Below are 27,458 nucleotides of genomic sequence, written 5' to 3' on the forward strand. Positions count from 1 at the left end.
GCACTGTGTTTTGGCCTTTTTGAGAAGGGTGGTCCATGCAACTGAAGGGTTCTGGCAGCAGACCGCTGAAGGAGGTTTGAGTCCACATGCACACTCTCTCAGGTGACTCTTCAGTGTGCACAGGGAAACAAAAACACACCAGGCCTCACAGCAGAAACCCTTTCCCTTGGGGACGGGGCAGCCTGGGCTGTGTCAGAATCCAGGCCCTTTCCACGTGACAGAGCGCGCAACAATCTCGCTCTGCCAGATGCTAGCGGCCCTCCTTCCATCCACAGCAAGATTAAAGTCGCAGGCGGAGGGAGGGGGGGTGGGAAATGTTGAATATAAATTTGCCAACATCTACAAGCCCCTCCGAGGGGGGAAATCCCTCGACTAATTACACGGCAGGGAAAGGAAACAGCTGTAATCATCCTCCCATTGGATACGATCGCTGTCCATCTTCCTGCACCGCGGCCAATAGCAGCACACAGCGCGCGGGCGAGAGCGACGTGTCCTTGCCTGAGCCAATGAAGAAGGGGAAGGTGGGCGTGGCTAATGGTGTCCCGGTTATGAGGGCGAACAAGATGGCGGGCATCGGTTTCCCTCTCTCTCCCCCCCCCGCGTTCTCACCCACTCTCTCTCCCTTCTCAGCCTCGGTATAAAGCGCTGTGGAGAAAGCCCCGCTCCGCAGCTCGGAGGGCGCGAGGCCTCCTCAGTCCCGCCATCCCTCACCGCCTAGTCCGGTCACCTTCCCGCGACCCTGGGGGCGCCGCTGAGGGAGGGAGGGAGGAACGGGGCTGCAGGCAAGCGGGCGGCAGTGGTGGCGAGGGCGGACGCGTCCTGCGGTCTACTTGCCTGTCCTCCTCCGTGGCGGCACCGGGTCTTCTGCGGGACGGACGGGCTCACGCCGTCGGGGAGGGGAGACAAGATGTCGGCTCGGCGCGCTTCCCCTCAGCGCCTCCCCCTCATAGCCGCGGCTCCCGACCTGCCTCGGACCCGCCGCCCGCTCGCTTCAGCTCCTCCGCCGCGGCTCCGGCTCCTGTTGCGGGGTGGGGGGAAGGGAGCGAGGGAAGGCAAGATGGAGGCGGCGGCGGCGACAGGAGCGCAGCCCGGCCAAGCGATGGAGAGAGGGAGAAGGGGGGGAGGGAAGGAGGCGGCGAGGGAGGGGGCTGCTACCGCACTCCGCTCTTTCTCTCTCCCCCCCGGTCAGGGACCGCCCCCCCCCTTGCGTTTTCCTCCCTGGACACAAAGCGTGGAGGCCCGGCGACAGCGGTCAGGAGCGGGGTTGGGGGGGCACCGAGATAGGCTAATGAGCGCCGTCGCCACTCGCCTTCCCGCTGTGGCGGGCAGAGCTTCGGGGGTTGGTACTCCCAGGCTCGCTAGGTTGCATTAGGGGTGGGGGAGGCCCCTGTGGGGAGCACGTCTTCGGGGACCGATCAGCAGGCTGGGGGGGCATGGGGAAAAGGTGCCCCCGTCGGTCGAGCTCATAGGCTACATGGGTTCCTCCTGGTGCAGAGTCCTAAGGGCTTTTTCCACCCATGTTCAAATTCCTACAAGAAGCCACTTCCCCGTAGGCATGCATAGATGAATCCCACTGCTGCATGTTGAGCTTTTAACACGTGTATAGTTGCTGCAGGCTTTGGGAACCTGGCCAGAAAGTGACAAGTGTTTGGATATCGCATGGTGTTTTCGCAGGTTCCTGTTACAGAGTTGCTCTCCTCTTGTGTGAAGCAATCCTAAAGTAGGCCTAGTTCCAAAAAGCACATGAGGTGGTGAGACTATGTCCGGACTGTACCACTGCTGTTGACGACTCAGGTTGGAACCCTGGCCAAGAAAATATTTGTACGCACATAGTACATTCCAAATACAGGCTTTCTGTTTTAGCTGCTGGTTTATTTCATTTCATAGATTGCACACATGCAGAGAGCTTTGTCTTCCTTTGCTGCAGCAAACAATTCACAAACTACAACTGTTTGCTATCACATAACAAATTTGAGTAAAATGATGCCATACAAGAAGTTGGGACAGTATTAGAAGTACAGTCCTTGTAATGCAGGTTCATGACATGCTATGTTTTTCAGGTAACAGCCCATTTCTAGTTTCATACTAAAGTGCTTAACTAAGAGTAGGAGAAATGGCTTTGTACAAACACCCAGTCTTACACTCTCTGTGGTGTATCCTCCTGTAACTATGAAATATTTTGTAATCCTTCAAATAATCTTATTCCAAGGGGGTGTCCCTGCGTTATGAGGAAAACTTGGTTGTCAATGTTACCAGCTTAATGGGGTGCTCTGCTTTATTATTTCAAGGCAGTAAAGAGGCGAGAAAGTAATACCATTTACTGCATGAAAGCAGATTAAGGGTTATAACCTCTCCCTAGTGTATAAAATTGAGTAATCTGATAGGTGACGCTTTCATACTGTGTATGAGCACAGCCAGATAAAGATGTGTATTTTTGTTCTTTATGCCAAGATGGCATATTTATATATTCCAAATCGTACCCTAGTTAAGGGTAAAGAACAATAGGCATACTATTGGGTTTGCACAACTTTAGTTGTCGCTGAGTTACAACCACCTACAGCAAGGCACCTGGCAAATACACTGAAATCACTGATGGAGGATCCTGGGACTGACCTTTCCAGATACACAGTTGAAGAACTCTTACTCTCTAATGCTAGCAAGCTATACCGACTTCAGAACTGTAGTTGTCAGGCACCTCATATTAAAAAGTTTCATTTTGTTTATGGAGAATGTTTGAATGGTGTATACCTACATGTACGCCTAGCATCTACATGCCGTAAATGCATGTAAATCAACTAGCACTTCTGATATCTGAGATTGAAATTACCGTACTTCCATACTGGTGGCTGCTGTATACTGTACTGTACTGTACTGACCGCAGCATCCTATTTCACAAAGGTTTTCAGTTAGCAATACGTTTTCAGTTAGTAATAATCACACCTTGGATGTCTAAACTCGGATGCCTGAGATTGAAAGGATCAGTGTATATGGGCTTTGCAAGCCTTCCCACGCTCCTGCTGTCACTGCCACTGCCACTGTCTACCCTTCATTCCCCTCTACTGCACTTCTGTTGCTATGGGATGTGATACTAAAATGCAGGGTTCCTTCTGTCGGCAGTATGGGGTGGGATGAAGGGGACAAGTCACTTTCCAATACTGCAAGTCACACTGGCTGTTACCGGGGGGGGGGGGGGTTAGGAAACTCTGCACCTCACTTCGTGGTAAGTTGCAGTGGCCTGTGGTGTCTGGATGCCTGAAAAGCGACAGAGTCCCACCCATGCTTGTTTTACTGACCACTACTGTAGTGAAATCAAGCTGGGGTTGAGTTTGTTGGCGTTTCTGGTAAAATTCCTCTTACATCATGGATGTTGGCAAATGGGATTTTTAGAAGGCAAAATAATAGAACTAGAGCTGTCGTAGGCAGATTATATGCCTATAATCTGGCTGCATGGTGGTGCCACTCATACTACAACAAGCTGCAGATTCAAAAAGAGCAGTCCTTCCCCACCCCCCAAAAAAATCATTTTAAAAAAATAGGCTCCTGAATAGTCATCTGAGTTAGCCAGCAGTAAAGTAATATAGGGTACCCAACTTTTAATATTAATCATCCAACAATTCACTTCATTGCTGTCATAGCATAGCATTTAACTTTCACTGACAGCAGGGCTTTGCTGATGGACAGCAAATGGGAATAAGTGCTGGTTTAACAGCATGCCTATATAAATGAGTGAAAAGGTACCACAACTTGCAGCATGAAACTAGGATTGGAAATAACAGTATATTGAACAATGGAAGAGGGAAAAGCACATCAAAATGATTTTTGGAGCGCTAAAAGCAACGGTGGCATTGCAGGCAAAAGCTATGTGGAATAAGCAGATAAAATGATTCAATCAGATACTGACAGGAAACAGATGACATTTTCAAAACAAACACTCCTGTTTGCAAATGAGATGCCTCCTTTTATTGCCACATCAATTTGGCTTTTGGAAAGTCGCATATTTCCATTTCTTATGATGGGGTCTTCTGAACAGTAGATAAGAATGGAATTCGTACAGTAAGTGCTCGATCTGACTGATGCTCTGCTGCCAGTGTGTGTTTGTAGCACCAACACAGTGTGGCCATTCCTAATATTTCACTGCTGACCAAAGCCCATCCTGGCACAGAAAGCTGCTAGCACATTTTATTTTGTTTTATTGTGTGGTATTCTAAGGGTCACTTAGCCACTGCAGGAACTTGAATGTTGTTGCAATTCAATCCCTAAGTCCAGGGGCCATTCCGGAGGTAGAAGAGCTGGGAAGCCATCCTTAGTGATTGGTTGCAGTTCAATGCCTGTGTGTCAGGGGGCCATTCTCAGGGTAGAGGAATTCTGAGGCAAGCCTGTTCTGTTTTGGAAGTCACTGATTATCTGTTATGGTAGATGGCTGTGGTCATTTCCATCCACCCCTTTAAAAGTATCTGTTAAAGCTCAGTTTCTCACATTGCATAAAGTTAGTCAAGGGAAGAGGGAAGTAGCTAAGTTCTGACAAAAGATTGTGTACTGGTTATGATGGGTCTGGAATGAAAGAGATTACAATCCCCCCTTTTTTCTAGGTTTCCGTAATGCCCTTTTCTCCAGATATTGCCACAGGTTGAATTCTCCAGAATTCTCTGCCACAGGTTACCTTTGTCCATGATTCCCAAAGCAAACCAATACTGGTTTGTTTTTCTTTCCTGAATACCCTATGTTTTTGTCCTGTCTGGCAAAGAAGGGAAATATTCCCTAGAGTTTGCACCTCTCTTAGTTCCCATGAATGGGCAGCAATTGGAATCCAGTGTGCATAGAAAAATCTAAGAGACTCAGGGCACTTCCAGACTTGCTTTTCTGCAGGTGGGATTTCGCCACATGCCAGAAAATTGCACAAATGAAGTGAATTTGGGCTCTTACATGATAAATCCACCCCACCCCCAGAAGGAGGAGGAAACGGAAATGCAGTGGAAAGGCTGGGATACCAATTGCTAGATGCTCGAGATGTCAAGTATTAAACCTGGGACTTTCTGCATACAAAAAAGATGCTCTGCCACTGACCTAAGCCCTCCCCTAGTTCAGAATGGTCATAATGTAGTTAACACTTACAACATTATTTCTATGTTATGTTAGCACTTTAAAATGTTGACACATTGCGTTTAATAATGTGGCCTCATATCAGGCAAATGAGAATTGAGGTGTCCTAAATCAGAAATCACTTCCAGCTCCAAAATATTCCTTGTGGTGCCCTCAAAAAAGTAGGAAAAAATTGTCACTATCTTACATAAACCTTATTTTATTTCTAGAAACATTGGGTTGGTTTCTACTAAGTCATACTCAGAGTAGACCCATTGAAATCAATGAACCTGAGTTATCTGTGTCCATTAACTTCAGTGGTCTATTCTGAGTAGGACTAGCACTGAATACCACCCCTTGTCAGTTTTGCTGGAAGCTGCAGAGTTTCCAACAGGGAGTTGAGAAGACTCCAGAAGGTGTAATGAAAAAGAATAATGGAATGCACAGGTGCCTTTTAAATCAAGTGAATAACCAGTTACAGAATGCATAAGAAAAGAAAGAAATGTGCAACTCACCATTTATCACAAAGAGCTTTAATGAGAAGCATATTAATTTTTGGCACTGAAAGATGTTCCTGGTGCAGTTTTGGCCTTCCGGCTAAGCTGGAACTCCCCTAATACACTCATTGTCCTTGTGTTCTACGTACACAGGCTTTTCCATGCTGATTAACATTTGTTCTTTATTGGGGTCAAAATATTGATGTACATTTTCTCATAGGAAAGGTGTCTCAGCATCAGATAGGACAGAGCTTACAATGTCATACCGCTTCTCCTCTTGGAGTCCTTCCTTGCGATTGGACTGAATGACAGTATATCATTGTAAATATGCCCTTGAAAGAGAAGCAAAATACATGTTTGCATTTGTGATCAATCTATGTACACCGAATGTTTTAATGGTTACTTAGTGCATTACTTTACAACATAAAACTCTGTGATTCTCAGGGAAAGGTGACTATAAAAGGAACTCAGATGTATACAAGACTCTAATGGGGCATTTTCATAAATCTTGAGGCCTGAGAACATGTGGAATGATGCATTTCAAAATTGTGCTTTAGAACAGGGGAAAAAATTCATTTGAGTGTTGTGAAAAGAGCTGCAAAGATGATAAAAGGCATAAAAGCATAGGTGAATGGAGTCAGGCATGTTCGGCATAGCAAATTCATTAAGGCTACAATCCTGTTGGATGTTTTCCGGTTTTCTGACCTACATGCTGAACACACTGCCACAAGATGCCAAACGGGCATATCCAGCTCCCCATGGCCAGCACCCCCCATGCCCTGGCTCAAATGATTTTAAAGTTCAATAGGATGCTGTAGAAAACTATTGTCTGATGTATATGAGAGACCCATGCTGTTTATGGCATGTAATGCCTTTTTAATATTCTTTGGTCTGGCTAGGCTGTTTATTTCCTGCTACTTGCCTTTTCTTTCTGTCTTCCCTTTCTAATTTGGAACTTGGATTTTGACTGCGTCCTTTGGACACAACAGCCCAAGGATCACTCTCCTCCCTCATTCCAAGCCGATTCCTCATACTACAGATGAAATCTGCCTCACAGTGATGAGGAGATGCAGTTGGCTGTCATTGCTGCCTGGGTCTGAAGCTAAGGAGTCAGAGGCCGGTTGAAAGGCAGAAGTGAAATAAATGAGGGAGAGTCTGGCTTGCTGGACTTCCATGGCAGCCGGATGTCTCCAAAGAGCATGTGAGGGTGGAGAAGGTGCCTACCTTTCCCCAAGAGACTTCTTGCACTCATGGTTGCAAAGCTATCGAGCTGAACTTACTTCTCCATTCATTGATCGAAAGCTTTTCGGCCTCTGTGGAGTCATCATAGGAGTGCTGCGCCTCTGTCTCTTCCTCGATGTCTCTGTATGGGTCAAAGTAAGCGTGAGCCAGAGCTTGGGTGGCCGTCAGACGCTTTTCCACATCCAGCTGCAACATTTTGTCAAGCAAGTCCACTGCTGCAAGAAAGGAGGGAAACGGGGCTAGGTAAATTAGGGCAATAATGCTTAAGACTAGGATGAGCCCGAGAGAGTAATGTGCCGAAAACCAAAAGGGATGCTTGGCCTCTGAGGCACTTTCCCATGGCTGATTGCATCAGCTCATCAGACGGAGCCAAAAATGGTTTTCATTATTATACTGAATCTCACCCCCCACTGAAGTAGCACAGAAGATGGTAGTAACATACATCACTGAAAGGAGAGAAAATGCATATTCCAAAAGAGGTAGCCCATTCATAGACTCACAGAATTGTAGAATAGGAAAGGACCCCAGGAGTCCAGCCCCCTATAACACAGGAATCACAGCTAAAGAATCCCCGGCTGACAGTGGCGTAGCATGGGTTGTCAGCATCCGGGGCAAGGCAAGTAATTTGCGCCCCCTAACCCGTGGATTTGCGCCCCCTAACCCTAACCCCCAGATGTTGCGCCCGGTGCGGCCGGCCCCCCCTGCACCCCCCACACTACGCCACTGCTGGCTGAAGCCCTTGGTTCACGTCCTACCCCAGAGTAGAAAAAACAAGCTTGCTCCAACACTTGCCTTTCGTATCTGCTCTCAGTCTTCTTCAAAGTATTGCACAGTCCCAGACATACTTAGTTTCAGTGATGAAACTACATCAGTCCAGCCCCACAACCATTCTGAGATTTACAGCATCACCAAGTAGTTTGGCTCAAACAACCCCCAGCCCACTCCCAAAAAAATCGTGCTTGCATTTTACTCAACAATTTAGGTGAAGTAGGATGATTTATTTATCTCCAACGCTGTGAGGGTGAGAGGCAGTGACTGGTCCACGGTCACTCAAAATTTGGAGAAGTGTGAATATTGACAAATTGCTGTGTTTCAGTTACTGTATTGTTTTGGAAAGTGAGGATTAAGTAGGTTTGCCTCTAAACGCAAGCAGAATAAATTTCTCCCCCATCTCTTCTGCTGACTTTATCTGTGATCCACTGGATCACATGTGATGTTTCTCCATGTGATCACATACATGGGGAGTGTTGCATAATGGGATGGGGGTGGGGAGAGTTAAGGTAAATAATCAAAACGCTACAGCAGAGGGTTATTTCACATTTTAAATTCCCTTTCAGCCTCACTCATCTCAAATTGTGCAGAAAAGAGGTAAACTGCACACAGAAAAAGACAGCTAAACTAGGCTTAGAAAACAGGAAGGCAGGAAACCCAGATGTTAACCAATCTGTCAAGACCGTTTCCTTCTGAGTTTTACTTCTCAGCCTGTTTTGGAAGCACAGTGCTTCTTCTCATCTGCAACCTACACAGAAGGAGTGGAGGGAATTCAACAAGGACGATTCGCACACATCTCTTCCAGAGTTCAAAAGCTTCAGTTCACAGCTACGTACAGAAATATTTCCTTGTCTTGATATTATGGGAAGACTTCAACGTGGTGCCAAGCAGACTGCTTTGATGGTGCAAGCATTTCAGGTTGCCTGATGGAACGACCTGCCCTCTTCTCCCCCAGGTGCTGTTCCATGCAGTGGCAGAGGAAGTGGTGTGTGGTGGGTGAGGCCCGCCCCAGGTGCCATCCCTGAGGGGGAGTGACATCACCACGCTGCCCCCCTGGGACACTCTCTGCTCGCTGCACCCCCCCTGGGACACTTGCTCCGCCCCTGCAGGCAGCTAGCCCCGCCCCCGGGTGCAGGGTGTGCATGCCAGAGCAGCTAGCTCCGCCTCTAGTTCAAGGGGTTCTCATGACGCCACTCCATAGTCAATGGCAGTGAGTAGGCAAGGGGGGGGGGGAAGCCCTGCAGGACTAGTGAAAGTCCTTGTGCTGGCAGGGCCTGTTAGTAGAATCCTGCCCCCCAAATCATGACAGGAATACAATAAGATGACTTTGTTGCACAGAGCAATTTGGAACAATCGCTAACTTTTATCTTTAAGGTGTAGCTTGCATGACATGGTCAGGCTGCTGAATATCCCCATCCAACACCACTTTTGAAATTGCCAGAGCCCTGTCGTCCTTGGCATCCCACCACCCTGTTTTAAGGGATTTCCTCCCCCCCCCTTCATTTGTCATCATCATCAAAACACTACAGAAAATGATGATTACTCCAGCTCTCTGGAAGACACTGCAGAGTTGCATTGCCTCTATTGTAAAAGAATTCTTTGCTCAGCCAGCCTTACTAAAAGTGAAGTATTAAATGCAGGTTCTGTGGAGTCGGGGAAAATGTGTCTACTTACCCAAAGGATTAGCTTTGGGGAAAAGGAGAGATAAATCCATTTTAGGGATCTTGGGAAGCGACTGGATGTAGCTTTTTGCCTGAAAGAAACAAGACTTTCAGACAGGCATACAAATGCCCCACAACCGGAAAGTGTAAGGAGCAATATTAAATAGTTTATATATTGTTGGGGAACCAAAGACTCACACATGCAGTCAGCTTTTAAATTGAGCAGTAGTTTACAATGGCCAACATATCTGTAAATAGGACACAGTAGTAATTCTACCAGTTATTAATGCCTTCTCTATTTTGCTCTTAATTCCAGCAGCTCCCTTTCTGCAATAATTGCCTGTTTATCTTTCCCTTCTTCAAGCAAGTAATTTGGTGCAGTTCTAAACATGCTTACGAGGGAGTAAGCCACACTGTACGTAGTGAGACTCTGAATAAAGATGCAAAGGGCTGCACTGTCAGGTAAACTTAAGTACAGAAATACAATGTGTTCTAAGTCACACAGCAAATGATTAGCTCAAGGAATTCTGGTTGCCAGTCTTTGTTTCACTGCATCCCAAACAGGTGTAGAGATCTTCCAATACAGCATTTTCATCTTTGCATGTGTCTCCTGTAAGTTCCTTTGCAACTGTGAGAGCACAAAATCCAGTCCACATGGGGGCGAACAGAGCAAGCCCCACATTCTGAGGACCGTATGCCAATAGTGGGCGAGGCCAAGCACAAAAGTGAGTGAAGCATCTGATGCAATTTTCTTACCGCTTTGTCTTCCAGCTTTTGCACAAATTCTTCTCCGGGGCTTCCTGTCACTTTCAAGATCTGAGTCAGCTGATCTAAATCTGGCAGGCTAAGTTAAGGCATATTAAAACAATGGCTCAAACTTTGGAACATAAGTGTCAAAGCACCTGCACAAGTTACATCTATATATCTATTTATTAATGTGTTTCTATTTTGTTCTTTCTCCATAGAGGTTCATCTCCACCACCCTGATTTTATCCTTGCTAGACTAAGAGATGGTGAGACTTTCCCGTTTACTGATTCATAGTGATAACGGTGGCTACAATCTACAACCTTTGGGTAATACGTTGAGTTTCAGAGCCTCAACTTATATCTGAAATACCCAATTCCACCCCCCAACCACCCCGCATTATTGTGCATTTTTATTTTTTATTTTGTACAATGGATACTTTGGGGTGCTTACAGTGACACCAACAATAACAGTAATAGTACACAACTATGATTACAATGCTATATGCATTATAAGCCCGACTGAACTCAATGAGACTACTCAGAAATGAGTAGACATGAACAGGATTGTGCTTCTTGCCTTCCTAAGGGAGGGAATTCCATTAATGTAGTACCACCACCGAGAAGGCTCTATCTCCCATCCCCACATAATCAGCTTCCTCCAGTGGTGGGATTCAGAGGAGCTGGAGGGGCAGTGGGGCATGTTCAGCTGACATGCGGGGAAGCTTTCCTGCATATCAGCTGAGCAGCCCCACCAAGCCTCCAGATTGTGCGGAGACCCTCCCCAGAGCCTGAAGAGGACATTCTGTTCACACTGGGGAGGGTCACCTCATGAGCCGGAGGGGCAGCAGGGCTTTGTTGAGGCTGCTCAGGTGCGGGGAAGCAGCAGTGGTGGCTGCGCTATCCTGCATGTCAGCTGTTAGGTGGGAAGGCTGAGCAGCCTCAGCAAAGCCCCTCAACGCCTCTGGCTCATGAGACCTTCCCTGGAGGCCAAGGAGGATGTCCTTTTCAGGCTCTGTGACGGATCTCCTCGCAGGCCAGGAGAATTCTCCATGGTGCTCCCCATTTCCGGGTCCCACCTCCAGGGTCCCGGCACCGTGTGTGTGCATGGTTGCGCTCAAATAGATTTCACGTAAATGGGGAGTTGCCTGTACCTCCTGCCACAAGGATTCCTGTTTCCCATTATTTATATTTTTAGTCCATACACTGAGAATATCAGCCTCCACCACACCCTCAACGAACGCATTTAACACCCACCCCCCACCCCCGCTGCCAACCCCCACTCCTACAGGTCATAGCTAGAGAAGGATACAGTCTTTACCCTTAAACAGAGTTTTCCCAGTCAACATTTCCGCCATGATACAGCCAACAGACCAGATGTCCACTGTTGGGGAGAAGAAACACAGGAGGAGGAGATTGAATGGCTTATAAAACCCTTATTTTAAACAAGGTTTTAAAATAAATAAATACCGTATTTTTCGCCCTATAACACGCACCCGACCATAACACGCACATAGTTTTTAGAGGAGGAAAACAAGAAAAAAAATTATAAACGAAACAGTGGATGTATGATTTTTGTGGTTCATGCTGTGGCCACAGACATGTGATCTGACGGTGAGTTTGGGGTAGCCCAATGCAAAAATCCTGAGGATTCATGTGGATCCATGCTTTGTAACCACATTTTTGCGGCCCCAGGCAACAGTGGGTGCGTGCTTTTTTTGGTGCAAGCTGTAGCCATGGACATGCTATGTGATCTGATGGTGAATTTGGGGTGACCCAGTGCAAAAATCCTGAGGATCCATGTGGATCCGTGCTTTGTAACCACATTTTAGGTGGGGAGGGAAGGAAAAGCACTCAAGGGATAAGGAGCACGCATAGGGTGTGTGGAGAAGGATGCTGCTAATAATGCAGAAGAGGGGTTTAAGGGGAGAAGGAACACGTGTGGGGTGGGTGGAGAAGGATGCTGCTAATAATGCAGAAGAGGGGTTTAAGGGGAGAAGGAACACGTGTGGGGTGGGTGGAGAAGGATGCTGCTAATAATGCAGGCGAGGGGTTTAAGGGGAGAAGGCTCCTCTCCTCTCCTGCTATGCTTCTTTGAAGCAAGCGGGCTCTGCTTCTCTCCCACCTCCCTGGCTTAGTGATCTGAAAAACCTCGCTGCTATTTAGCGAGCTGAGTGGGGAGGAGGGACATGGTTGCTTTAAAGGAGCCAACTCGTGTAAGCGGCTCCTCTCTCCCGCATTGCTACTTTGAAGCAAGCAGGCTCTGCTTCTCTCCCTCCTCCCCACTCAGCGGCTCTTCTCCCGCTTTGCTGTTTCAAAGCGAGCCACGGAGGAGGGAAGGAAGGGGAACCATGGATCCTCTGCTCACGACTTTAGCAGATCCCTCCGCCATCCGTAGGCATTCACTCCATAACACGCACAGACATTTCCCCTTACTTTCTAGGAGGAAAAAAGTGAGTGTTATGGTGTGAAAAGTAAGGTAGTTCTCCGCAACAATGTTTTGTATGTCCTATTCCTCCTCTGGGGTCTTACTGAATATTTTTACTTCCTGTCTCTTGAAGGAGATAGTGGAGTGTGTGCAGGGACGATTGCAGACAATGACTAGCGCACATTAATGCAACACAAGCGTTTTCTAATAGGGATAGCAGCAGAAGCAACTGCATCAGAAACACCTGCGCTTATGTGCCATAATTCAGGCTAAGAAGCTACTCACTCTTGTTAGCTTCTCTGAGAATACAGTGCATAGTGGCACATAGTCAACCCCTGAGTTGTGCGCGGGTTGCATTCCTGGCATCTGGGGAGCGTGCGTAAACCCGCCTCTCCCCATTACGGCCTTTTTATGGCCTGTTCTGCTCTTGTTCTGGCCTCTTCCAGGTCCTGAACACTAGCTCATGGGCTGTATAAGGGGAGAAAATTAGTTCAAGCTGCAATCCTATGCACATTTATTCAGGAATGTGCACCATTGGACAGAGTGGGGCTGACTTCTAAGTAAACATGTACAGTATTATTTATTATTTTATTTATTAAATTTGTATACTACCCTATGGCCGCAGGTCTCAGGGCGGTTCACAATGTAATAGAGGGTTGTGCTATCTGGTTTGTACACATTTTAAACAGATGCATCTTTGAACCAGAGGAGGCAGTGCTTTTTTCCCTGGGGGTACGCATACCCCTAAATGTTTTGTGAATCTAACTGGAGAAGAAACTACAATATTTTTTAAAAAATTAGTTTCTTCTCTAGCATGGTGCATCATTAGTTACGTTGTTACCCCTGATGGCAGCCTTTTGTCCATTTACTGTACAGTGGTGCCTCGCAAGACGAACGCCTCGCAAAACGAAAAATTCGCAAGACGAAAGAGTTTTCCGTTTTTGAGTCGTTCCGCAAGACGAATTTCCCTATGGGCTTGCTTCGCAAGAAGAAAGCCCATAGGGAAATCTCCAGGGACCTCTTTTAAAATGCTGGCCATCGGGAGCAAAGACTTTCGCCCACCGCCGGCCTTCAGAAGAGGTCCTGGACCTCTTCTGAAGGCCGGCGGGGGGCAAAAGTCTTTGCCCCCCCCCCTGCCGGCCTTCCCAGGATAGCGGAGAAGTGCAGCGCGTTTCTCCGCTATCCCGGACGGCTTTTGAAGGCAGGCGGGGGGGAGCAAAGACTTTCGCCTACCGCCTGCCTTCAGAAGACCTCCGCTGTCCCGGGGGCTTTTAAAATGCTGGGGGTCGGCAGCGAAGGCTTCGCTGCTGACCCCCAGCATTTTAAAAGCCCCCGGGACAGCGGAGACTTCTCCGCTGTCCCAGGGTGATCTTAAAATGCTGGCGGGCGGCAGCGAAACCCTCCTGTCCCCGGAGCTTGCGGGGCGGGAGGTGGGGAGAAGGGCTTTTCTTCCCACCGCCAGCCTTCAGAACAGCCTTCTGAAGGCTGGCGGTGGGAAGAAAAGCCCTTGTCCCCCCCCCCCAGCCTTCAGAAGAGGTCGGGGGACAGACTGTCCCTGGACCTGGTCTGAAGGCGGTTTCCATAGGAACGCATTGATTGATTTTCAATGCATTCCTATGGGAAACCGTGCTTCGCAAGACGAAAAACTTGCAGAACGAATTAATTTCGTCTTGCGAGGCACCACTGTATTTATTTTTCCTGATTTGAACTATAAAATTGTGATTTTCTTGAGTCAAAATGAGAGTACCCCCTAAACATTTTTTTAGGGGAAAAAGCACTGCGAGGAGGTATAAGGGAAATATATTGTACTTGTTTATCAGGTGGCATTATTATTACTGAAATCTTAGCATGAAAAGCTATCTAAGAACACCCACATTCTAATGAAAAAAGTTCCTCCAGCAATCGAACAAGGAAATTATTTCACCCACCAGTCTGATTGTAATGCATCCAGTTCAGGATCACTTCTGGGGCTCTGTACCAGCGGGTCACAACATAGCCTGTCATCTCAGAGTCTGTATGCCTTGCCAAGCCAAAGTCCAATATCTACAGCACACACACACACACACACAAATGGTGAGATATAATGAAGAAACCACAGAACAGACTCACCACCCTTCAGGAAAGGGAAGACTTCTTCTTTTCTAGGACTATTCTGCATCACCAGAGCACCCTGCAATATCACTTGGACACAAAGTCTGCACTAGAAGCAATGTATTCCTATTGATAACAAACATCTTCTCCATCATACATAAGAACTAACAGGATTTCTTTTTTAAGCTGGCAGCATAAAACCAGATCAAATACATTTCTGAAGAATCTTGCTGATATCTATATTCCAAATGGTTTTCAAACCTAGCTGATATGAATCCGAGGCCTAGACCATGGTAAGTCCCTGTTACCATCCCAAAGCCATCTGTCAGTGAAGGAAAATACTGTAATGGGGAATATTTTTAGGTGCCATTGTGCAACTCTAAAACGGGCTGAAATATTTTTTGTGTATTTGTGATGTACTGTACTATTTTCTTCTTTATTATTTTATTTGTAAGTGATGTGCTGTGTTTTTCTTTCTTTTTCTAAGTTTTCTTTGTATATTTATGTTGATTATAAACCAATAAAGATTGAATATAAATGAAACTACATCAGAATTTCCCTGGATTTGCACTCTGAACCTCTTGCTTCAAATTCAGCAGCATACATAAACAAATATTCAAAACTGGGTCTCTATCTAATCTGCAATTTTATGTAATCTTTAGGGTAAGTTCCACTGAAATCAGTCAGATGTACTTCCAACTAACCACACATCTGATGTGGTTGCTGATTCAGAAAAAGCGCCATCAAACCAATCTTGCATGCTACATGCCTCTTACTTTTGAAGAGTATTCCTACCTTTAGTTCACAATCTTCATTGACTGCCAAATTACCAGGCTTCAGATCCTGTAAAACACAGAAAGGCCAGGAAATAAGCCTGCAAGTCAATGTGACAGACACACACACACACACACACACACACACCCAGCTTGGCACATGCAGATTTGCAAACACCTCCCCCCAATCCGTGCCACCTGTGGGTGTCCCCATTGGCATGACTCTTTACTTTTGGGCTCAGGCAGAGTTTCCAGGCATGTTGGTGGCATCCCTTGTCTTTAAATAAAAATCAATGAATTAGGCACTTTCAAAAATCAAGAATGTTTCAGTTTACAATAGTAACAGCTTTTTCAGATAAGCGACAAAACCAAGAATAACATGGGAAATGTCAGGTTGTGAAAAGTAGACCCAACTGCCCCAAACCATCTCTAATTGTGTGTATGAAAAAAAGAGATCTGACTTGTTACAGCTGAATGTGAACCCAGCAGCTATACAGTGGTGCCTCGCAAGATGAAAAGAATCCGTTCCGCAAGTCTCTTCGTCTAGCGTTTTTTTCGTCTTGTGAAGCAAGCCCATTGACGGCTTAGCGGATTAGCGCTATTAGCGGCTTAGCGGCTTTTATCGGCTTAGCGGATAAGCGGCTTAGCGGCTTAGAAAAAGGGGGGGGGAGGGAAAAAAACCCGCAGGAACTCGCAAGACATTTTCGTCTTGCGAAGCAAGCCCATAGGAAATTCGTTTTGCGAAGCACCTCCAAAACGGAAAACTCTTTCGTCTAGCGAGTTTTCCGTCTTGCGAGGCATTCGTCTTGCGGGGCACCACTGTACTTACTGTGTTTCCAGTTTCCTCCTGAGGTTCCTTTTTTAAAGTGTATGTATTGTGTTTTATGGGCTAACAAATGTAATGGAGCAATAACAGATTGCAGATAAGTTACCATACAATTAATGCAAGGTCAAGAGCACAGTGTAAATTACCATCAGGACAACAACAGCAAAGAAGGGAAAGCTAAAGAAGAAGAGAATCAGACTGAAATAAGAAAATACCACCAGCCAAGGTCAGTTATCCATAATGTACTATGAGTTCAAGGTGAAATAAATTAGGGTTTTTTTGCTAGAAGCGAATTCAATAAAACTATAACCATATTTTTCTTGACTCTTGCTTTTCTTAATGTTTTCGTTTTACGCGTTAATTTTTCCATCAAAGCAGTTGACCAGATTTCTTGGTAACAAACTTCCAATGAATTCAAATGGGACTTTCCCCAATTATTTTGTTCATGTTAATGTAGCTGCTGTTGATAGTAAGATTATCAGTCTCTGGGCAAAAATTTTCTCATTGAATCATCAAAAATATTTAATGAGGCTAATTTGTGGGAAAGGGTATAGTGATTGTTGTCTTATCACTCTAGTTTTATTGAAGGCTTATGTCCAAAAAAGGTAGATCTCTGAACAGGACTACCTGATAAGAAATAAGTCCTCTTTCGGCCACATTTGAGATGGAAGAGTCGATCCTATTTAACTTTACAGCATAATGTAGCAGCATAATGTAGCAGCATAATGTTCGCTTTATAGAATTTTTTTACATATGAGCTGACACAGATTTAAAAGGAAGTTTGTTGTTCCATTTTTCATATTCTATGGAAACCTGTAAATCACTTTACATCCCTTTTCATATTTTCTGTGTTGTGTCTTTTCCCACTCCTTTTCCATGCTGAGCACCCTTTGGATATAGCAGCTGTTCCACCGTATGGGGGAAGCATATATCTGGTCTCTGGCCAAATGTGAGTATAGGTTTGTTCTATAAGGCTGCAAGTCTATATGCACTGACCTAGAAGTTAGTCTCACTCTGCTCTGAGTAGACATGGAAAGGATTGTGCTGTAAAAAACTGTTTAACCCTTGAAAATATATAGAGTGGTACCTCGGGTTAAGAACTTAATTCGTTTTGGAGGTCTGTTCTTAACCTGAAACTGTTCTTAACCTGAGACACCACTTTAGCTAATGGGGCCTTCCACTGTCACTGCACCACCGCTGCACGATTTCTGTTCTCATCCTGAAGCAAAGTTCTTAACCTGAGGTACTATTTCTGGCTTAGCAGAGTCTGTAACCTGAAGCGTCTGTAACCCGAGGTACCACTGTATAGAATTTAATAACAAAAAATATCTGTCTCGCTTTTTTTCAAGGATGAAAAACCTGTCCCTACACTCTCTTATTAATGTTCTCAGTAAATGCTCCCCAGATGTGGGACACATAGGTACTTTTGTGGTTTGGGGGAGGTAAAAGATATTTAATGAGTAAGAGCTGTTTGACAGTGGAATTTGCTGCCAAGGAGTGTGGTGGAGTCTCCTTCTTTGGAGGTCTTTAAGCAGAGGCTTGACAACCATATGTCAGGAGTGCTCTGATGGTGTTTCCTGCTTGGCAGGGGGTTGGACTCGATGGCCCTTGTGGTCTCTTCCAACTCTATGATTCTATGATTCTATGAAAAGATTCTGTTCTGCACTTAAAACTAGACAGGTATCTAGCCTTGTTTAATGTGACAGAAGGCTCTCCCTCCCTCTCATTTAGGTCTGCATTATCTCTGCATTTTGGGATGTTGTCTTCAAAAACGTTCTGTGTTGAAAGCTGGTGTCAGGGTGTGGAAGAGGCTCTGCGTAGTGATGTATTTTCAGGTGATGTGCAATGCATTTTCCTCAGGCAGTTTCCGAAATATTTTTTGAGGGAGGAACTAGAGGCCCTCACAGCTCTGCGTCCAGGACTTGCCCTTGGGAGTATGTGCGGTAAGAGCTGAAGAAAGTGCAGCTATGTGGCAGAAAAATGCCACCCTGCAACACAGCAGGGCGAAGCGAGCAACCTTCTTCAGGCAGCACAGTGGGAGGAGCTTAAACAACAAGCCATGCCTACTGCGGTTTCCTCTTCTCCACAACTCTTATAAAGGTGGAGGAACCTGGCCTTCTCTTTTATTTATTTTACAAATGTGCTGAGCACTTCACAGCCTGAAGCCATCAAAGCAAAACAATAAAATCATTCTGACAGATGTGCAATTAATATTCTATAAATGACTGGGTCACACCTCAGGGAAAGCCTCCTTAAACAACAGTGACCTCAGCAGGTTCCTAAATGTCACGAAGTGAAGTGCCTGTCTAATCTGGGCTGGCAACTGATTCCAGTGAGCTGGAGCTGCAACACTAAAAGCCCAATTTCTAGTACAAGCAAAGATCAGCTTTGAGGCATGTGGTACACTTAGCAGTGCCCCATCTGAGAAGTGCAGTTGCAGTTGGAGTGAAGCAATCCCTTAGGCCACCCTAAGGCAGAATAGTGGCAGCTCAAATGTGGCCGGGCTGGATAATGGTATTGGCTCTGGGTTTATTGCAACACACTGCTGGGGCGGAACCAGCAACTGTCTTCTCCACATAGCTAAGAGGCTTCTAGGGACAGAGGATAATGTCCCTGGTAGAGGCAGGCAGATATAATGAGGTATCATTTGGTAGTCTTTGGCATACGAATAGGGACTCGCTGGTGTTTTGAGCAAGAACATACATCAAAAGAGAATTTGAAAAGGTTGAGGGCAGAAAAGGTATCATGTGCAGGAGAATGCACTGTAAGCTGTAAGAGAAACAGCTTTAAAGAAAGTTAAGGGACACATACCCTGTGAATGATTCCAGCGGAATGAATATACTGCAATTAAAAAAGAGAAAACACACAAACATCTGTTTGGTCATTTGTGAACAAGTATTTTCCCACCCAGCCCCCAACAGTCAATCATCTGCCAGGATCTTGTGTAATGGAAAATGTCCCTTGCTGTCATCTTATAACACTGTTGGCCAACCAGCCATAGGTTACTTGGACATCAGCCTTAACCAGCAGGACCAATGATCAGAGTCTGGAATGATGGGAGTTGTAGTACAGCAACATTTAGAGGGCCACAAGTTTTCCATCGCTGACTTACAATTTGGATGGGAATTAAGTTGCCCCCAGTGGCTCTGAGAAAAATCAAAGCAGTCTGCATAGTTTCTACCAAACTGAAATGGTGAGCTAAGAAACTCAGCTGCTATATACTAGGCTTCCACTAAGCCTCTTATAATCACACATACTACCAACCTCTATGTCCTAAAAAACAATAACCTGTGTACCTTATTCCACATGCTAAGTTATCAGCTAGAACATGGGGAGACTGAAAGGTTATGAACTCTTATAATGAGCAGACTTGTAAAGGCATTCATTTTATAAATGTAGGAACTTGCAAGCTAGTTTGCCCAGTATATCAGAATCTACTTTTTAGGCCAGAAGAGAGACATGAAGGAAAATTCAGCAGGATCAAATTCTTACTCTTGAGTTTTTTCCCCAAACCCTTACCTTCAACCCTTTCAACACCTGGTAGATTAGATACTGAATCTTCTCTTCACTGAACTGATGTCCCATTATCTTTTGTAAATCTGTCCGCATGTATGGCATCACCAGGTAGCTATAAGACAGTAAAACAATTCCCTGAATCTCAAAGAAAGACTGTCACTGACATACTAAGACATTGCATTTCTGAGAACTATCCTGTATTTCAGGATCAGAAATGGCAACATTGATCACAGTGAGAAAGACAGGAGTGCCACATATTTTATTTTTAATACTACTTTAATATTTTTAAAACATTAAGTGGTTTAAAATAAAAACAGCAATGAAGAAATAACATTGTGCACCCAGAAAAAGCTGAATTCTGCAACTTGTATATAAACTATGGAAATTAAGCAAATCAGTACACATTGGCTTCTTTTCAGAGTATACACAAGCAATGGTTTAGATTCAGTCACTGACTTCAGGAGGAATGGAATCAGGCTGAATTCAGCTGATTTTTGTAGTACCAGGCAACAGACTAACACATTGTACCAGAAGCAAATCCTACAGTAGAACTTTGCAGCATTTTATGGAAGGAAGTACAAACTTACAAGTCTTGGAATCCGTCAAAGGTCATAGCTGAAGTGAAGACATCAAGTAACCCAATGACCTGCAGTAAAAGGGGACATGGAATTTATTATTATTAAGGACACACTGTAGAAGAGGAGTTCTGTGCCCCACCAGAAGCAAAGCCATGGTTCAATGGCAGTCCATGCATTGGGTAGAAACCCAGATTTTATACTATATGCTGTACAGTATTCATGCAAGTCCCAAATCTAGGGACTAACGCCAGGAATAGTAAAGAATGTGTGTTTTCAGATGCTAGAATACTAATACTGCAAAACTTGCAAAAGAGATTGGAACATGCCCAACAGCCAAAACTTTCCTGAAGCTGAGAAAACAGGAGTTACTCACACTATTAGAATATCACCAGCATAGCTGATTGCCAGTGTTTACCATTTTGGGGAACAGAGTATGAACTTGCACCCTGCCACCACCAGAGTGCGAATTCTGAAGGAAAGCGGATTTTCATCTCTGCATTGTATGCAGTCCAGAAGTGGGATATTGCAATTTCCCTGTCTTCTTCATTTAGTATACAGTCGTTCCTTGAAAGCTGAATGGAATCCGTTCCAGAAGTCCGTTCAACTTCCAAAACATTCGACTTCCTGCAGCCAATCGGAAGCTGCGGAAGCCCCACCGGACATTCAGCTTTCAAAAGAACATTCAGAACACTCACTTCCGGGTTTGTGACGTTCAGAAGCCAAAACGTTCGACTGCTAAGGTGTTCGTCAACTAAGGTACGACTGTACTAGAGATCCTAAGCAGATCTGAAGAAGAGTGCATTTAACTGGCACAGGCCATGCTTCTCTTTTTTGTCCAGTTGAACTTAGTGCATCAGACATGTGGAAGAGAAGCAGGGGGGAAAGGGCTCAGGAGTGGAGATTTATTAGATGTCAGCTATCATCAGCTCTTGCTCTTTTACCATCATCCTCTACATTGTCTATAAGGACTAGGGCATATCAGTTTATGAGCCTCTGCATGAAGATTTTGCCAACTAGTAATGTGGTTAGTACAGCAGCAAAGTTTAATACAGGGATGAAGAACTTGTGGCCATCCAGAGTTCCCTGTGAAGAGGGACTGGTGGTTAAACCACTCTTGAGAATTGTAGCTCTGGCTGGTGAATAGGGGACTCCTAACAACTCTCAGCACCCTTGAGAAACTACAGCTCCCAGAATTTTTTTGTGGAATCCATGACTGTCCAAAGCAGCACGATACTGTTTTGCATGCATGGTGTGAATGTGGCTAAAATCTGGTGAGCATGCAAATTCTGACACTGCATACTTGGTCAGATTTTGTTTTGACTGCCAAAACTTGGGTGGAGATAGATTCCGATATTCAATTCCATCTTCCATCCAGGGCTGTGCATGAAAGACATAGACAACTGTGTGTAAGCAAGCAAAGGGAAGGAGTTACTCACATTCTCATGCTGCATGTGCTTCAGCAGTGTCAGTTCACGATATGCTCGCTTGGCAAAGATCTCAGACTGGAATGGGCGGCAGAGCTTCTTGATTGCCACTTTCTCCCCTGTCTTCTTATCTATTGCTGAGCTGTGGCAAATAAAGCAGGAGAAATCCAGAAGGATATGAAGTTGGGGGGCTATGAGAGCTTCCGCATGTTTACTTGAAAGTATGGATGGGCAAATCCATCAGTACTGGTTTCTCATTTTCCCAGACTTAACTTTAGTTCATTTCTTCAATTCGGCATTAGTCTGAAATTTTGTCCTCACAAAAATTCACCAGCAATTTAGTGGACATTTCTCATAATAAACACATTTTTGTAAGCTGTTACCACTATCATGCACGTTTATGCAAGCAATTTTCTCTAGTACATATTTTATGTTATTTGCACTAATACGTGCATTATTGTACACTTTCTTTGGTTAGAGGACCGCATTCTAAAAAGTGTGAATTTTTAAGAACAGCTGCATTTCAGCTTTGAGTATTGTTGCAAGAAGTGTGGATTTTAAGTAAAAGGTAAAGGTAAAGGTACCCCTGCCCGTATGGGCCAGTCTTGACAGACTCTGGGGTTGTGCGCCCATCTCACTTAAGAGGCCAGGGGCCAGCGCTGTCCGGAGACACTTCCGGGTCACGTGGCCAGCGTGACATCGCTGCTCTGGCCAGAGCCAGAGCCAGAGCCGCACACGGAAACGCCGTTTACCTTCCCGCTGGTAAGCGGTCCCTATTTATCTACTTGCACCCGGAGGTGCTTTCGAACTGCTAGGTTGGCAGGCGCTGGGACCGAGCAGCGGGAGCGCACCCCGCCACAGGGATTCGAACCGCCGACCTTTCGATCGGCAAGCCCTAGGCGCTGAGGCTTTAACCCACAGCGCCACCTGCGTCCCAATTTTAAGTCTGGATTTTAAGTAGATTTGCATTATTATGCAAACCACATCAATTTTCTTCCCAATCTCTATAAAGTGGGTTTAGTATTGTGTGCCTGTATCTGTCAGCTGAGGATAACATTTCATGCATCTCAAAAGCTTATGCCACAATAAATCTGCTGGTCTGTAAGATGCCATGTAAATCTGCTGGTCTGTAAGATGGCATGGGATACTTTTTCTGTTTTCAATATAACAAAGTAACACATCTTTGTCTCTGAAAGTTCATGTGCACATTGTATGTGCATTTTTATTGAAGTGTTTGTATCCTCTGCTCTGGTTCTAATGTTTTTATTGTTATTCTGTATCTTTATTTATCATAATCATCATCTATTATCATTAACTTGGGATACAATTTTAAGAAAAAGACTGAAAAGTGTTTCTTAAACAAAGCAATATGTGAATGAGTATGGGAAAAAGAGATATTCCAACAATGTTCCATGTCAACTAATTAGTAAGGTAAAGGGACCCCTGACCATTAGGTCCAGTCGTGACTGACTCTGGGGTTGCAGCGCTCATCTCGCTTTATTGGCCGAGGGAGCCGGCATACAGCTTCTGGGTCATGTGGCCAGCATGACAAAGCCATTTCTGGCGAACCAGAGCAGCACACGGAAATGCCATTTACCTTCCCGCTGGAGCGGTACCTATTTATCTACTTGCACTTTGACATGCTTTCGAACTGCTAGGTGGGCAGGAGCAGGGACTGAGCAACGGGAGCTCACCCCGTCGCAGGGATTCGAACCGCCGACCTTCTGATCGGCAAGTCCTAGACTCTGTGGTTTAACCCACAGCGCCACCCGCATCCCTATGTCAACTAATTATTGTCCCCCAAATGCAGGAAGGATTCAATCAGCCAATGAGCCAGTCGTGCTCTATCCCATGCAATAAACTCATTCTTCATTTAATAAACCATTACTGAAGGCTGGTGTAATACTTTTCGCAATCTTGCAGCTAAGTGCTAGAGTAAAGTCACTTAGTTGAGGCTACAGTTCCATAACCACTGCTGCCAATCTATCCCCCAAAAGGTTCTCGGTTCTCCAGAGTGAGGTGGGGTGAGGGTCCCCTCTCCAGAATAAGGTGGCCTGGGAGTTGTGCTATTTCATTCAGTTTGGATTGCTCAGCCCTCACAGTAGAAATGCTACTTGGGACTCATCCATTTTGTACTCAGCAATCCTCATGTCTAAGTAGACTTGGAACCTGAGTTACAAAGGTTTTAATATCATTCCCTTTTAATTTTTAATCAACACAGACAATCACCTATAAGCAATCTGAGTCTATACATTCAATGCTTTTTTTGTGTATGCAGTCTGTAGAATTGTCCTGTGCCTGCAAAATATCGCACCAGACGTTGCTCAGAGCAAGTCAGCACATGATTACTAGGTTATCATGTGGCAATTGCTATCGTTATGTAAATACCATGAATCCACCCTTGGTTATGGCCTGCTTATTAACCAACACAGCAGAAATGCAAAAATACCACACACAAATTCATTCCACCTGATGCGTATATGTGATAAAAGGATGGCTGTCCTTTGCAGGCATTCTTGGGCTCTAGGAAGTTGTATCAGCAGCTGAGCTCCAAGAAACCTGTCCCTTTCAGCAGCCTTCTCTGATATTTTAAACATGTTCTGCCTCTGCTGTCAAAGCCATTGTGCCTTTGGACACCACCTGCTTTGAGAGAGTGCTCTTGTGTTTGGTCCTGCATGTGGTCTCCCTACAGGCATCTGGTCAGCCACTGTGACAACTGGATACTAGGCTACATGGGCCATTGAGACTGGAATGGCCTGATCCAGCAGACTCATCCTGTATTCCTTTTAGTGCCAAAACCTTTTCAGTCTCTTTTTTTAAAAAAATCCCTTTCCCAATTTGCTGGTGGCAACAATATTGTTGTGAGTTTGGGGGTTAGCCTGCATGATGTCTTGAGTCCCTTGTGATTCTTGGGGTCCTGGATCCAGCAAGGGTTAAAAACTTAATGGAGGATTTATGTCTCAGGACCCATTCAAGGGTATGGGAGGTACGCTTGCCTTGAAGCCACCACCAAATCTGGCTCCCTAACCTGCACAATGCATATTTCCAAACATGTACACTGGTACCTCGGGTTACAAACACCTCGGGTTACAAATGCTTCGGGTTACAAACTCCGCTAACCCAGAAGCAGTACCTCAGGTTGCGAACTTTGCCCCAGGATGAGAACGGAAATTGTACACCAGCTGCACAGCAGCAGTGGGAGGCCCCATTCATGAAAGTGCACCTCAGGTTAAGAAAGGTTTCGGGTTAAGGACGGACCCCTGGAATGAATTAAGTTCGTAACGCGAGGTACCACTGTATTTGTTTTATATTTTTCTATATGCTCTGGCTATCTGTGCTCTGTGCCCACCTTTTAAATAAGTAACATGGAAAGAGTCTGACTTTACACCATTCTTTACTGACTGCAAGTTCTGTCCTGCTTGAGGTTCTGGGGGTCAGTGGCGTAGTGTGGGTTGTCAGCACCCGGGGCAAGGCAAGTAATTTGCACCCCCTAACCCGTGGATTTGCGCCCCCTAACCCTAACCCCCAGATGTTGTGCCTGGTGCGGCCGGCCCCCCCGCACCCCCCACGCTACGCCACTGCTGGGGGTAAATCATCATAAAATGCCTGCATTCTAATTGTCGGGCATGGTTTTTAATATGCTCCCTACTCTTAGGCAAAGTGAGGCAGCTGCCTCAAATGACAAAGGGTGAAGGGCAGCAGCTCAAAAATGCATGCATAAACTAGTAATATATATATATTCATATACATACGCATGAACATACATAAGCATATACATAAGAATGTAAGTAGAGCCTACTGCATCAAGCCAGTGGCTCATCTTGTCCTGCATGATGTTCACAGTAGCCAGCAAGATGCCTCTGACAGTGGAGGGAGAACAGAGCCATAAAGGTTAGTAGCCACTGATGACTTTATCCTCCATAAATTTGTCTAATCCTCTTTTAAAGTCATCTAACTGCCCTGAAACAAATATTCAGTTTCTCCCCTCTCCCCCCCAATTTAATCTTTATCGATTTTAAATATTGCATCCGCTCACTACAAAAAGAACAAAAGAAAAAACAAAAACACATCAAATAAAATGTTACATATAAAATAAAGTTCTTCCATACGTTGAGACTTCCGTCTTCCTTGGTACGGGTCCTTCGTTTCCTTGTTGACTGCATATTGTATGACATTTAACTTATCATAAATTATCTATAATCTTTGTAGCATATGACACTGCAGAAGTTAATCAAAGCATGTCAAAGATTTCATATGTGAACAATGTTCTTTTAAATATAATCTGTATATATCCCATTCTTTGTTAAACTTTTGGTTTGTCTGGTTCCTAATTTTTCCTGTCATCTTTGCCAATTCTACACAGTCAAATAATTTTGCCTGCCATTCCATTTTAGTTGGTAGTTTTGGCCCTGTCTCAGTTCTTTGGTATTTGCAATGGGTGGCATATTTTTGGTCATATAAAAATTCGAGGTGAGTGGCCTAGCAATGTAGATCAGCCTTTGATAACTGGATTCCCTCTAGCACTTTGGGGCTACAACTCCCATCATTCCTAGCCACTGGGCAGCATGTGTGTTGCTGTCCAAAGTATCTGGAGAACAACCAGTCGCTGTATAGGCTGATGTAGATTACATTTGGTCGACTATATTTGGTCTATTTCCTGGTCTGAAATAAAACATGCCAGTTCTGTGTTTGCTCAGGGGCACTATGCACCTTGACAATGGCGCTGGGTGGGTAAGTGGGCACCATTTGCTGTTTCCACTCAGGCAGCAAAATGTCTTTGGACCAGCCTTGGTCACTGGCTATGCATCCCTACTGGCAAAGCTGCTGGCAGTCTAAATGCGTCTGTACCTGCCATATCTGAAACATCTTCCTCCGATGTGGAAACTCAGAGTTTGCACTGGTGCTTTATGAACCAAGGCACGAAACCGCTGAAATATTCACAACAAGGGGCCTTGCAGGAAGTGAAGCAATGGAACATTAAGCAGCCTTCCCCACATGTCTAGCTCGTTAGAGCTGATCTGTTGACACTTGGAATGACGCAGGCTATGGCCGGAAGGAAGCAAAGCACCTTTACGAAAATGCAAATCGCTTTCACTCCATAATGGAGGAGAGTGAAGGACCTCCTCTTGACTCCTCCCAAGAATCCAGGCTTCCAGTGTCCTGCACCCCAGTCTCTCTCCCTCTTCCACCCCACCCCCTGCCGCCATCTGCCAAGGGCCCTGGGATCCATAAAAAAGCCACTCACCAGACAGAGCCATAAGCTCCAGAGCCCACGGGGCTGAGAGAAGTATATCTCCTAGGAAGCTCCCAGACGGTCTTGTTTATTTCTTGCTTGTAGAAGCCTCTTCTCCTGGGGAAGCTCATCTCCTGTGTGTCTGGAGTGGAACCCTCCAGTGCTCAGGGCCCCCAAGAGGAGATTGAGAGCCAAATCCGGAATCTCCCCACCTTGAAAGCTCCTCTAGGAAAAGGAATACCTGTGGGTTTCCGTCTCAGCTGCTATTGTTGTGCTCAGTGAGCTACATTTCCCTCCTCCTCTGCCCACACACCAGCCCAGGAAGGAGGCATCAGGTTTCAAATTAGACACACCTCTTTCCCGGCACTTTCAGAGGACTCACCTTTTCTACCTTAAAGGTAGCCAGCAGCAGAGACAACAACCATTTTTGGCTATTAGGTTTTTACTGCTACAATTAAACACTTCCCTCGTATCCCTGATTGCCAGTTTCCATAAAGGGTAAAAGGGAGGGAGAGAAAGAGCTAGAGAAGGCATGGTGTAGATTAGACTTGTCCTTGGCTGGAAAATTATGGAAGCAAAGGAATAATCAGATCTT

At 45.3% G+C, this 27,458-nt stretch overlaps 2 protein-coding genes across 5 annotated transcripts in view; both read right to left on the reverse strand.

The window, feature by feature from the left end:
• Positions 1-2,691, reverse strand: part of BRPF3 (bromodomain and PHD finger containing 3) — a 36,158-nt gene extending 33,467 nt beyond the window's left edge. For 2 of the 4 annotated variants that reach the window (XM_079980610.1, XM_079980608.1), the window contains exon 1: positions 835-2,686. The gene's annotated coding sequence lies outside the window, so the exon portion shown is untranslated. Of the gene's footprint in view, positions 1-834 lie in introns of all 4 variants that reach the window. The other 2 variants (XM_079980612.1, XM_079980611.1) reach the window with 2 other exon arrangements.
• Positions 2,692-5,596: 2,905 nt separating this feature from the next.
• MAPK13 (mitogen-activated protein kinase 13) lies at positions 5,597-27,306 on the reverse strand. The gene is made up of 12 exons (XM_079980626.1): positions 26,876-27,306; positions 21,643-21,772; positions 20,216-20,274; positions 19,632-19,740; positions 18,924-18,953; positions 15,309-15,356; positions 14,351-14,465; positions 11,307-11,378; positions 10,007-10,086; positions 9,264-9,342; positions 6,857-7,033; positions 5,597-5,908 (listed from the first exon to the last, which is right to left on the reverse strand). Exons 1-12 carry the CDS (start codon positions 26,992-26,994, stop codon positions 5,829-5,831), a joined length of 1,098 nt encoding a protein of 365 aa, XP_079836752.1. The 5' UTR covers positions 26,995-27,306; the 3' UTR covers positions 5,597-5,828.
• Between the last annotated feature and the right edge of the window lie 152 nt (positions 27,307-27,458).

This window comes from Podarcis cretensis (genome assembly GCF_951804945.1).
Source record: "Podarcis cretensis genome assembly, chromosome: 6".
NCBI lineage: Eukaryota > Metazoa > Chordata > Lepidosauria > Squamata > Lacertidae > Podarcis > Podarcis cretensis.

Excerpts from the sequence above, each read along its gene's own strand:
- MAPK13 (XM_079980626.1), bottom strand. The coding sequence starts at position 26,994 with ATGAGCTTCCCCAGGAGAAGAGGCTTCTACAAGCAAGAAATAAACAAG. Across the intron at positions 11,379-14,350 it reads GATGCATTACAATCAGACTG|TGGACATCTGGTCTGTTGGC; the intron begins GTGGGTGAAATA and ends TCTCCCCAACAG. Across the intron at positions 9,343-10,006 it reads AAAAGCTGGAAGACAAAGCG|GCAAAAAGCTACATCCAGTC; the intron begins GTAAGAAAATTG and ends TGTTTCTTTCAG.